The 13,106-nt window shown below is 47.9% G+C and overlaps 1 protein-coding gene across 2 annotated transcripts in view; it reads left to right on the forward strand.

Moving 5' to 3' along the window:
* Positions 1–13,106, forward strand: part of RPTOR (regulatory associated protein of MTOR complex 1) — a 98,833-nt gene that overhangs the window by 12,681 nt on the left and 73,046 nt on the right. For both annotated transcript variants that reach the window (XM_041485668.1, XM_041485669.1), the window contains exon 3: positions 360–442. In XM_041485668.1, coding sequence (XP_041341602.1) covers positions 360–442 — 83 coding nt within the window. The remainder of the gene's footprint in view (positions 1–359; positions 443–13,106) is intronic.

Consider the following 13,106-nt stretch of genomic DNA (forward strand, 5'->3'; position numbering starts at 1 on the left):
TTGCATTCATCAACAGAAAATGTTTGTCATCAAATATTTAGCCAATTTGAGTTCTTGTCATTATTTACAATAGAAACCTTATTTCATTATTAAAAGAAACAAATGCAGTGCCTCTCCTGTCTTTCAAAACAAAATTGTGTTTAGCACCTCAGTGAGAGAAATCTTCCACATGTGACAGTCTGTAATGGAGCTGGATTTTTGTTGAACTGAGGAATTTGGGGATAATTTCTGGGTGCCGCCCCCAGGTAAATTCCAGGAGGAACAAGGTGTTAGTGAGTTTGATAATGAAAGGAACCTGCATGAAAACGTCCCTGAGTGGTGCAGTGGGCTGAAACTGCTGCTGTGTGTTCTGTTCCCAGATCCTCTGTCCATGGGGCCTCAGAAAGCTCTGGAGACCATCGGGGCCAACCTGCAGAAGCAGTATGAGAACTGGCAGCCCAGGGTGAGTGTTGGCTGCTCCTGGGGCTCCCCTGCCTGGGAGCCTGGGCTCTCTCTGCTCCAGGGCTGGAGCCTCTCCTCCACCCAGCCTGGGGCGTTTTTCTCAAGGCTTTCCAAGGGTATTTATGTCTTGGAGCTTTTATGGCAGATATTAGTGTTCAGTTAAGACAAGAGAATTTCCCTTTTGCGTTTTTCCTCATGGCACATCGACAATTTTTAAATCTCAACAGCACGAGAATTTAGCAGAAAATTCAAAAAGTGCCTGGAATCAAACAGAAGAAAAAGCATCTTGGAGCAAAGGTGAAAACAACCTGTTTTCTGTGCTCTGTGGCTCTAGAGCCCTGTGCTGGGGGAGCAGGGCCAGCTCAGGAGCAGCAGGTTCCCTGCGTGGGCCTGGTGGAGGCAGTCCCAGAGCTGGGCTGGTTCCCTGGTTCCTGCAGGAAAGCACAGCCCCTGCCACATTGCAAAGCCAAACACGTCCTGGTTTATTGCACTCCACAGGGCTCTGGAGCTTTCTGCAGTAATAAAGAGAAGTTGGTGTGCCATCTGCAATAAAACAATAGGAGCATTATTGAATTTCCTAGAGCTTTCATATAAATACTAATACATCCAGTTTTGTCTGTTTCTTGGGGGCTTGGAATGGTTGGGGAGTTGATGGAAGGAAGGCAATTTGGGGAAAACCAGGCAGTCTGGAGAAAAGAACAAATCATAACAATCTTCTGAAATAGCTGATATTCCTGGGCTGGAGCTGCTGCCCTCAGCACCTTGTTGGGAATGCACAAGGGGAGCTAATTGCACCCCTGGGTGGTGGTAGTGGTGACCACTGTGTGACCAGTCCTGTGCCATCACTGCCAGCCAGTCCTTCTGTTCAAACATCCCCCTTTTTGCTCAGTACAAACAGCTTTTCTGAAAGAAAACTGCACGAGGGGTAAAGCATGAAAATTCCTTGTTTCTGGAAGCTCCCAGGCAGCACAGCTGATGGATATTTCCTTCCAGGTCTTATTGAGCCCCTTTCTAAATAATTTATCAGCTTGCCATTGCTTGAAGTATTTGTTCTGATTAAATTTAAGACTTTGCTTTATTGTTGTGTAGCTACATAAATTTGTGTGCTGCGGGAGTAGAAACCACTTCAGCTGTTGTTTCCTCTGCAAAATCCTGCAGTTAAGCAATATTCAGGCATTTCATGCAGTTCTCAAATGAAAATTGTACTGGGGGAGAGGGTAGGAGATGACAGGGCTGTGGGTTCGATCTCTCTTGATAAAGAGTTCTCTGAACAAGTACAGAGTTCTTGCAATTCAGTGCAGATAAAATCGAGATGCTGGTGAAAAAGTGGAACGAAAACCGAGACAGCTGTAGACTAACACCCCCTTGGGTCTGGGGCTTAAGTTTTACTGGGCAGGGAAGGGGTTAAACCTGAGGGTAATCTGGAAAGAGGCTCAATTACAGGGATCAAAGGGCTGCTTAAGAATGGAAGGACAGAAGGGAGTGAAAGTGAAGAGCCCAGGTAATGCCTGAGAGAGGGGAAACCTTCCCTGGGACTGCTGCTCTGCTCAGGACCCTGCGGGCACTGGGGAGGGGATGGAGGGAATGGCTGCAGGAGCTGGGGTTTGCTGGTGGAGCACCAGGAAAGGGGAGCCTTGGCCGAGACAGAATTGCCCAGAATAAAATAATTGGAGTTTCTGTGAGAGGCTGCTGGCATGCTCTGTATTTGAAATATTCAGGTAAGGAATTGATCATGTTGAAATGGGATTTCTCTGCTGCTGACCCCATTCAGTACCCCTGCAGAACCGTGCCTGTGTGAGGTGCAGCCCTGTATTTAAAATACTTAGATAAGGAATTGATCATGTTAAAATTGGATTTCTCTGCTGCTGATCCCCATTCAGTACCCCTGTCTGTGTGAGTTGCAGCCCTGTGTTTAAAATATTTAGGTAATCGTGTTGAAGTGGGGTTTATCTGGTGCTGTCCCCCTTCAGTGCCCCTGCAGAACCCTGCCTGTGTGAGGTGCAGCCCTGTGGCAGGTGCCCAGCCAGAGCACAGCTTTGCTGTGCAGGCAGGTAGCAGCAAACATTTCCCTGTTGTTGGGGTGTAAATTCAGTTTTCTTGGCAGCACTGCACGTTGTGCCACTGCAAAGGCAGGGACTAGCCTTAGGTGAAGAGTCAGGAGTCTTTGCAAACAGGGCTGATGGACTGTGAGCTGCCAGTGCTGCTGCAGTGGGATGCTTTATGGGGATGCAGGAGCTCGTGGGGATTTTTATGAGCAGGAGTTACTGCTCTGCAAGCCCCAGTCTGGCAGCGGAGCTGGGCCCTGTGCTGCAGCCCTGCAGAGCTGGCTGGGCAGCCTGAAGGTGTTCTGCTCTCTGGGGCACTGAGTTCTCTGCACCCTCCAGGCTGGAATTGTCAGAGCCGTGTGAGAAGCACCCCGTGTGCCCTGATCCCTGTACAGAGCCTGAGGGATGAGCCAGGGATGGAATTGCTGCCTGGCTTTGTTCCCTGTTCTCCTGCTGGCCACCTCCTGCCCAGCCCAGCCCAGCCCAGTGCCCTGTGCCTCCATCCTGTGGGTGTGCAGTGCAGCCAAAGGCTGGGCTTGGATGAGGCACACTTTACATAATTCAGGACCTGCTATGAAGTAGTCTGGACCATATGCTTATTAAATTTGCATGAAATTATAGATTTTTTTTTCCTCTTTGTTAGGTCTGGCTTTTGGCCAGACCAAACAAAGGTTCTCCCTTTAACTCCAAACTGACCAGAGCACTCACAGGACTTTTTCCTCCTTCCTCAATCATTTTGCTGCTTCTGTTGGGATTTCACTGGTATACAGATCCCAGAGGCATTCCTGCACAAGCTGCTTTTTGCACTCCTGTCCTTTATTCTCTGAGCTTTCCCAGTCCTGCCAGCAAGGCCAAAATCTGCAGTTCATTCCTAGAAGAGGTGAGAAGGAAGCACACACTCAGCTCCTGCCTGGCTCCAGCTGAGCTGTTGCACTGGGATCTTCTGTACAGAGACCTTCCAGATGAAGGGCACCTCTTTTGTGGAATATGGGGTTTTTACATCCTCTGAGAAGCAGCTGAATGGAGTGTGAGGGGCTTGGAGCTCTGTGAAGTTGACCCCAAAGCAGTGATTTGCCGTTAGCACTCCTCTCTGCACCAACCACCACCAGTGAGGCCAAGGGACTGAAGCATCGCGTCCCAAAGAACCCTCCCCTTACACCCACTTGCCTACATAAAACAAAGTCAATTACAGTATTGATTTTTTAATTCAAGTGCTACAGTTTTGCCTCCCTTTTTCTTCTCTCAATTTCCTCCTTTTTCGCTAAGAGAGTCGTTGGGGCTGTGTTAATTCTCTCCTGGAAGGAGCTGATTTCATTAGAGCTGAATGGATTATACCTGAATGGGCATCCCTGGGGTGAGGGAGATCTGTGAGCCATGAAGGGGGATGAAGATCCTGCAGGGGGAAAGGACTGGGGAAATCTAGAAGACAAGATTAAATAAACTTTTAAGAAGCCTTTGGGAAGGGTGGTTGAAAGCAAGTCCTGGTGTTTGGAAATGCCTGCAGCTGGAACACGGCAGTTCTGCTGCTGTTCCTTGGGCAGGTGGTGAAGAAAGGGGTTTCCCATTTCTCTCTGATCCAATCTCACCCATTGTGTGCTGCCTCCTGTCTGCACCAGTGAGGGATGGTCTCTGAGGGCACATCTCCCACAATATGGATAAATTATCTCTTTTGTGGCAGGCCTTCAAGGAAACAGTGATTTTCTGATCAAACAGGCTGCTTCTCCCTCTCTTCTAGTCTGCTTCCCAGCAGTTTTCTCTTAATTTCAAAGGAAGTACAGCCAAGATACTTGAAGTGGATCACTGAAAGCCTCTACCTTTTAGTGCATGTTGTCTGTTGTTGATGCTGTTGTTCCCCTCATTAGAGATCTCTGGGCTTTGATTCGGTGTCTGAGGTTTCATTCCTTCATTGCTTTTTTCTGCCTAATTAATTGGGAAGTTGCTGCTGCACATCAAAGGGGGAGCATTTCCTAAAGAGTAACTACTTAAGCATGAAAACTAATTGAACACATGACCTAATTATTGGTCTCTCAGTGAGTCATACTTTTCCCATATTTCTGTAGGGTTTTTCTTTTAAAACAACAGCAAATACTAATTGCTCCTGCAGAAGAAATACTGTAGAATTCCAAAGGGGAATGTGGAAAAGCTGGTACTTGGTCTCCAGCAGGAGATATCTGCAGATGTAGGAACATGTAAGAAAAAATGAATAGGAAGGAAAAAACCAAAAAGACAGTGTGACCTTGTTTAACAAAACCAGGTTTTCCTTAGAGGACTATGTTTGTTGGTTTTCATTTCCCAACAGCCTCTTGAATTTGGCAGCTATTTCAGGCTCTGCAAAATTCTGCTGTATCAATCCTTTGCTGTCTTGTTAAAGATCAACTGTCTTCAGCATAAACCAGCAGGGTTTTTTCAGGGGGAAAAACAAAAAGTCTGCCACAGAAGTGGAGTCAACAAGTCTAATTGTGAAACCCAATTATTGCTGTTCTCCTTCTGTCTGAAAATCTGTCGTGGTCAGAGTGTCACTGTCAGCCAGGGGCTGCCTCACTGAATACTCCTCTGGAAGCACTGGGCCAGGAAAGCACAGATTTCAAGTGATGAACCCACTCTTGAATGCCTTGGGAATGTGGAGAAAATGAGGAGAAATGAGTCAGTGGTTGTAGTTTTCTCCTTGGTGGCTCTGCAGGTGATCTGCATCCCAACCCTGCCTGGCTGGGGAGAGCTGGAGCCCACCTGGCAGGGTGGGGAGACCCTCACCTGGGAGCAGCTGTACCTGGAAGGGCTCCTGGAGCAGGGATAACTGAGGATTTGGGAACTGTGCAAGGGGGGAGCTCCCTGCTGCAGCTCTGGGTACAGCTCATGTTTGAATGCTTTTGATAGTGAGAAAAAAAACCCAAACTGATAAATCTTTAACACACCACTGAAAGTGGAAATTGTGAAATTGCAGCAGTGGTGTACTTAATACCGATTTTTCAGAGATACTCCTGGAAAAATGAGTCACAAAAAGGAAAAAAAATAGTTGCAGGCATGGAGTGCTGTGGGGAAGTGTGTTCAGAAGCTGCAGAGACCAGGCAGTGGCATTAAGCTGTTCTGGGAGCTGAGCTGGCCATGCACTGCAGGCAGCAGGGGCTGGCATTCTGGAGCTAAGCCAGCAAACTTGCAAAGTCACTTTAGTGGGAAAATCCTGAAATCCTGTGGGTCTTGCACCTGCTGCAAGGCTGGAGTTCTGTGGGCAGGATGTACTGGAAGGAAGGAGATCACCCAGCATCTGAACTCCTGTAACTCTGAGCTCCTGCTCAAAGCCCTTGCCTTCCTCTCCACACTTCTGGCAGTAACTTCATTTCCCATGTTTTATTCTTCATGTCTGTTTGGGTTTGTGCTCTGCCATCAAAATGGGGCCAGAATTGGCTTTTGAGGTTGCTTTCCTGGGACCATTGATGTCAGCTTGTCAGAGATGGAAAGAAAGAGCTGACAGGAAAAGGCTCTTGGAGAGAAAAGCAGCTCTGCCTGGCAAAGCTGATTAACGTGTTTCTGTAATTACCACCCGGCTCTGGCTGACCTATTTAAAAACACCTTGTCTTTGTGTTGGGTGGGGAGTGCAGAATCCCTGGGATGGGGGACAGGGAGGAGCCTCCTGCAGATCCCTTGGCAGCACCCTGTGCTCTGTGCCAGTAAATGCACCTGGATCCCCTGGGCAGGGATGCAGGGCTGGAGACTGGCACAGGCAAAGGTGCTGCATTAGGAGCTTCTTGCTAACAGACACCTCCAGTTCTGTGCAAAACTCAGAGATTAAAGAGGAAACTATTCACATTTTTATTTATATTCCTGCTCCTCTCTAAGGCAGAATGAGAAAATCCTGAGGTGCTTTGGTTTGAACTCCTTTCCTGTGGAGATTAACAAAGCATAAACCTTGGAATGATTGGTTTTCCTTCTCCTGACTCATTAAGGTGTTTTTAATCAGAAAATTGCTTCATTAAGCAATTACTTTGCAATCAGAGGAGAACTGAAATTACTAAACAATTATTTAGTGTTGAGAAGATGAAGTTCTTGCCCTGCAGGGCTCCAACCTTGCAGCTCCTCCTGGAGCATGATGCACTCTGGCCAGGGTATAAAGACAGCCAGTCTGAGAATTTACCAGTTTGTACTCCTGCAGCCTGAACTGGGCTCCCAGTAAGATCCAGGTTTCTGTTTAACAAACAAGAAGGTGCAAAGCCTTTAAAGAGCTCATAAAACTGAGGTTCTAGAGAAGGAATGGAGCTGACACTGATGCTTAGGAGTTACGTTGTTTGACTAAGCAGGTTTGAAAGATGTGACCTGGGGTGTACTTAAAATCCTGTTAGGGCACCCTGTGATGTGACCCATCGAGCTGTCACCAGGCTGAGGGTGCAGACCTGGCATATGAGAAGCAGATTTGAGTTCTTTTACCATTCCCTTCATTTAAAAGCAAGCAATTATTTGCACAGCCCTCTCAGAATGGTTATTTGACAGAGAGGGAAGGATTTGTACCAAACACAGGAGGCTGGTGGGTGGAATTTCTGTGAACTTTGGCACAAACCTGCAGTGTGAAGCAGCTTGTAACTGCTGAGGAACACACCTGTCTTGTGGATGTATTGTAGCAGCAACTCAAGGTTGGTTGTCCTGATTTTTGTCTTCCCTGTCAACATCAGTTCTCATGAACAAACTGCTCCGAGGCATTTTTTTTGGAAGTGTTATTGGATCCCGAGCCTGCATAGTGAGGATTAGGTACTTTGGAATTCATTTCACATTGGACTTGAAAGCAAGGTCAGAGACTCTGCAGAGGGAAGGTAAAGTCCCCACTGCTGGCTCCAGGCACAGAGGGGGTGTGCCACACTCAGAGCTGGCTCCTGCCACCATCCTGTCCTGGCATCAGCAGGTCCAGCAGCCTCGGGCTGCTCCAGAGGGAATCAGCACAGGGGAGATGAGAGGGGTTTGAAATGCACCCAGATATCTGCAGAGGACATGCCTCAGACTGACAGGAGTCTCCCTTTGGCTTAGTTTAGTATTTAAATTAAAGCATCTTGAAGTTATAGTTTGTCTTCACTGTAATGAATATTTTTCAAGTTAGCAATGACTAATAATTTTATCAGTAATGTTTTCTCCTGGCCTGTGTTAACCAGGTTAAGCTGCTGCCTGTAACGTCAATTTGGGATTTCCAGCACACTCCCTTGTACTTAAATATGCAGTTTTTATTATCTTGGCCTAATCCTCATGAATTTGCATCAGGGTAATTTTATGTGCCCACAGCCTAAAATTAAAACACCTTAAAGGAGGTGGTTTTTTTTTTTTTTTTTTCTTTTTAATATAAAATTAAGAAGCTTGGAGTCTGGATATGGTACAGAATAATTTGTATTTGCATGATGTGTCCAACCAGAGTTATTGTGACCATATCAGTATGGGCTTGAGGTGATTGGGTTTGTGATTGATGGGCAGTGGGGATGAGCTGCAGTCACTTCTTACAGGGCTGAGTTATCTCTGAGCTTATCACACAACAGGCTCGGGGTGTCTGCTCCATGGGCTCTGCAGGCTGCCCTGGGATCCTGCCCTGGGATCCTGCCCTGGGATCCTGCTGGGTCCTGGGCTGGGATCCTGGACTGGGATCCTGCTGGGATCCTGCCTGGCACTGCTGGGATCCTGCCCTGGGATCCTACCCTGGCACCCTACCTGGCATTGCTATGTCCTGGGCTGGGATGTTTATTGTGGAACTGTGCAAACCCAAAAGTGTTCGTGTGCAGCTCTAAATTGTCTGTCCTTTGATGTGTCTCCAAAGGCAGTGTAAGTGCAGGATCCTAAATCTGCCTTTGATGCAAGAGAAGAGCTGTGCTTTAGTCAGAATTAAAGTGAAATCACGGTGAGTTGCGGGGCTGGGTTATTAATCACCGTTTTGGATGAACCAAAGAACAAAGTATTTTTGTTTGTGAGTGAAGCTGTAGTTTTTCACTAGAACAGCTTCCCCCTCAGCAGGCCTGGAAGCGGGCCAGCCTGGCAGCACATGGAGACAAACCCTGGGAGAAGCCTGTAGTAATGGAGAGTAATGGAGTTAGGAAGAGGAAATTGGTGAGTACGGAAGAAGTGGCAGTGAAAATCCTCTTGCAGAGCTCTGCTGAGCCCTGCCCGTGGCCTGAGCCCTGCAGTGCCTCTGGCTCAGCCCTGCCTGCAGCAGGCAGTGCTCCTGCCCCTCCCTGCCAGGGATGTTTGTGGCTGTGCTGGATGAGTCAGTCTACAAAACAGATCCTCTTGGAGCTTCCCAGAGCCTTCCCTCCGTGGACAAAATTAGGGATTCTCCCCCACCTGCCTGTTTTATCAGCAAGTCTTTATATATGGACTTCCCTCCAAATCTGTGTTGAGATCTTGTTAAATATCCTCTGGGAATCCAAATGGCTTTATATCAAAAAGATACTTCCTCTCATCTCAGTGCTCTTTGATTTCTTTAGGAAACTCAACAAGATAAGAGTTTGATTTGAAAAGTCTGGCTTCTCATTAGAGATGCAGAATGGGCTCTTCCCCAAAGTGTTTGTTCATGGTTCTGTTTGTTTATTATTATTCCACCAACGTGCCCAGCACAGAGCTCAGCCTGGATTTCCTCTCGATTCCTTTGGAAACTGATGTGATTTTTCCTGCTTTCCCCTTTCCTGGTACCCGGGTGCTTTCAGAGGGGTTTTACCATCTACAGGTGATGCTCAGAAATTCAATACTTGAGATAACTCAGTTTGTACTTTTTGTTTCCTGGAGATGGGATAGGGGTGTGGGAACTGGGGAGTCTCACTGTGTCACCCACACTGGCTGGGGATGGCTGCACCAGCTCTGGGCTTCTCAGCTTGCTCAAATTGTCTGGTTCTATCTTGGATTTTCCTTTTTTTTTTGCCATGTTCCTGTTCATTGCTTAGACGTTCCAATGTGTTCAGGAGATTTAAAAAGTAAAATGTAATGGTGCTGCTTTGCTGTGTGCACCACATGTTCATCCTGGCTGTGAATTTTTGACATATATGTGCCTGTTTTATGTGTCTGAGCCCCACTTTGTTCCAGACACTCTCAGGAACACGTTGCATCGAACTGGCAGCTGCCTTATATAAAGGGGAATATGAATTAATTCAATTTTATGCTCTTCACTTAAGAGAAAACTTAATCCAGGATTTTTAGTGTTCATCTTTAACAGGTCTTCAGGCATCTCTGTCTGGGGTGGTTTTATCCTTTGCCTCAGTGTGGCTGAACTTCCCATGGGAGAGCAGGGATGCTGATCCAGGATGGACCCCTGAGGAGCAGGGATGGGTTTGTAACACAGCCAGGAGAGCTGGTGTGAAACCTGCCCACCCTTGCCCTGGAAGCTGATGGTGTCATTCCTCTTGGGTTTTAGTCACTTCTTTGTGAGGCTTCTTATAGTGGAGTTTTTCCAATTTGGGCATTGTTCCAAAACCCCTCTCTTGGAATAATTAGCTTGCTTTGATTCCTTTTAATTAAATCATGTGGAGTAGGCTGGCTGTGTGCATGGCACAGTCACAGGTTTAATGTCTTCTCTGCTTTTGGAGACTGGGATGCAGATCTGCTCCAAGAGGCAGCTGCACCCTGGGCTGGTCCTGGGATTTGGATTAGGAGGAAGCATTGCTGAGGATGAGGGAAAGCTGCATCTCAGAGTTTGGGATCCACCTTGGGGAGGCTTTGCTGACAGCCCAGGATGTGGAGCTGATGGGTTCTGCACTGGGATAACTGGGCTGGGACTGCTTCCTCCAGGAAATCCCACCCAGCCCTGCTCTGAGGTTCCACAGGGCAGGAAACCTTCCAGTCCCAGGGGCTGTCCATGTCCTGCAGCTGTGGAATCATGGAATTGGCTTGGAGGGGACCTTACAGACCACCCAGAGCAGCAGTTCAAGAGGAAGCATTGGAGCCTCAAACACTGCAGCTGAATTGCCTCTGTTTTATTTCTTTTACTCACCACATGCAGTGCCTTGTGTGTGCCACTTGCATTTGGGATTCTTTGTCACCCAGAAGCTGTTTTAAAAAAACCCAATCTCCAGCCAAATAAAGCTTTTATATCTCATTATGGATTCTGGGTAGGAGCATCCTTCTTCTGCAAGGAGGTGTAAAAGGCAGTTTCAGTATAAAATACTGAATGTTGGAGTAGTTTCTTCTGTGGATAAATTTGGAACACATTCAGTAAGGTATCTTAGGGATAAAAGGGGAGTGACTTCAGGATTTGTTCTGCTGAATGAGAAGAGGATGGATGATGTTACAGCTTGTGAAGAGCAGTGGCTCTGAATGCCAGCAGAGACATTTGTCATACATTTTTCATACACTTTGTATCTGCTGGGCCAGGGTTGGGGTTTTGGCGTGGGATCACACACAAGCTGTGGTCTGAGCCTTGTGGAGTCCTTCTGCAACAAAGACTGAGCTCTGGGGCTGCAGGAGAGTGAAAGAGGAAGGCTTGAATTTTATAGCTGTGATGAGAAAATTGGTTTATCCTCATGTTTTCTTAAGGGGAAAAAATCTATCTCCCTGCTGGCAGAGCCGTGGGGCTCCAGCAGTGCCTGCTGGGCTGGGCAGTGCCAGTGGTGATGGGAACCTGGCCTGGGTGCCAGAACTTTCCATTGCCACTGAGAGATGAGCAACATCAGCAACTTCAGTCCCCTGTTCTGTCACCTCTGGCACTCTGCATTCCTTCCTCTTCACAGGACCTGGTCCTGAGCTGAGTTTCCTGGACTCAGCAGCTGGCAGGGTGAGCAGAGCTGAGTTTGGGAGGTGATGAGGAGCCAGTTCTGGTGGCTCAGGTGACAGCCAAGCCCTTTGGCACAGCCACGGAGCTGCTGCAGCCCTGGCTCCTCAGGAAAGAGGTCTCTGCCTGGGGTTTCTCCTCAGTGTCTTGGCCCCATTAAAAATTAAAGGAAAACCTGTCATTAGGTGAAGTTTCCAAGGCAGAGCCATTAATTTAAAATCCAGAGGACTGTGGGAATTTCTGCAGCCAGTGCATCCTGATGTTCCAGAGGGTAGGAGCTGAATCCACTTAAGGGGATTTTCCCCTCAGACTTTTGTTGGAGAGGTCACTGCTGATCCATGCTAGGCAGTAACGCCTGGCTGGTTTCTTTTCCCTTTGAAAGAAGTAAATCCCTTGTGAAACAAACAGACAGTAATGTGGGAGGTCATTCTCTGGGATGTCAGGGGATGATTGGTACCCTGGCTTCAGAGTGGCACCATCTCACTTCCCATTTCAGCATTAAACATGGGAAATGTCCACAGGAAAACCACTTGGTGCTACCCCCAGACTGGTTTCTTTTCCTGGTTTGTGTGCCAGAACTCCTTTCTATTGAAACTCCTCCCATTTCCTGCAAATCTGTCAGTGCAGTGTTTTATCAGTCCTGAAGTTCCAACACTGAAAGGTGAAATGTCTTAAAAACTGACATCCTGTCTGTCACAAGTTAACAGGGACAAGGCTGGATAAACCAGTGAGTGTTTCGCAGAAATCTGGCAGCACACAAGCAAAACTTCTGACTTTGCCTGTGTGAGCAGAATAATGAGAATCTCCTGATCAGGCCACCAGGTTATTGCTCGGGACAGGAGCTTTCCAGTGAGGCAGGAGGTGATCAGGAGCTCACACTCCCACAGAAGAGCAGCTGCCATCCCCATCAGGGCTGGGACAGCTCTGCTGCTCCAGATGCTGTGTGCTGTCTGTAATGGCACAGAGAGCACAGGCTCCATGCAAACAGCAGCAAATACCTGTCAGCAGCACCTGATGGTGGCAGCAGGGCAGCCTGGTGTTCAGGGCAAGGCTGATAAAACCAGGGGAAAACAGCCCCAAGTCTGGGCTGTGGCTGTGGCACCTCCGGGAGATGCTGAGGTGAAGCCCCACGGAGCTCTGGGGTTCTGGTTGGGCTCTGTTACCTTTTGCCCTCATTAGTGCTGGAAAGCTCCTGCTGGGAGCTGGAGGGGAAGGAACCAGCACCTTGACAGGGAAGGAAGAGGAATAACAATGGGAGGAAAGAAAAAGACAAAAAAGGTACCACCTGGGCTGGTGTGTTACTCACGTACCTGGTTCTTGTCGTAGCTAAAACTCCCACCTGAGTCCTGAGCTGGCACCAGGGCTCAGACTGTGCTTATTCACAGCTCCCTCCCCTCCTTTCCATTCCCTCGTCCTCGTGTTTCTCCAGGCCCAAATGATCTGTTTGCAGTTTGGAAATTGAGATCTACAGACTTTAGTTGTAGAGTCTGAATCCACCTCCATTAACTGCGAGCTGTGTTTAATATTGATGCTCCAGGGACGTGAGGAGGATGGAATGAGCCTGTTCTCCTGAGTTAAAACAGCTGAAATTCCCCAGCACTCTGGTTTGGGTGGCTGGTGAAGCTGCCAGCAGCCAGGCTGGGATTTAAGGGGCACATTTTTGCAAATCAGTGTCTTCATCACTGCTCTGAGTGCAGAGAGGAGGAGGTGGGGGCTCCGTGGGAAGATTAATGCAGCCTCTTGGCTTTCCTGAGTGCTGAGGCTCCCAGAAAGGATGAGGGTGTCACATCACTGCTTCTTGCTTCATATTTTTCCTCCTTTTGCTTGCTTTTCTTGGGTGTTGCCATCATTAAATGCTGCCATTCATTGTTCCCTCTCCCCTGCTGGCTGGAGACTCTGAC

This window comes from Pyrgilauda ruficollis, unplaced genomic scaffold, assembly GCF_017590135.1.
Source record: "Pyrgilauda ruficollis isolate IOZ18807 unplaced genomic scaffold, ASM1759013v1 scaffold72, whole genome shotgun sequence".
Taxonomy (NCBI): domain Eukaryota; kingdom Metazoa; phylum Chordata; class Aves; order Passeriformes; family Passeridae; genus Pyrgilauda; species Pyrgilauda ruficollis.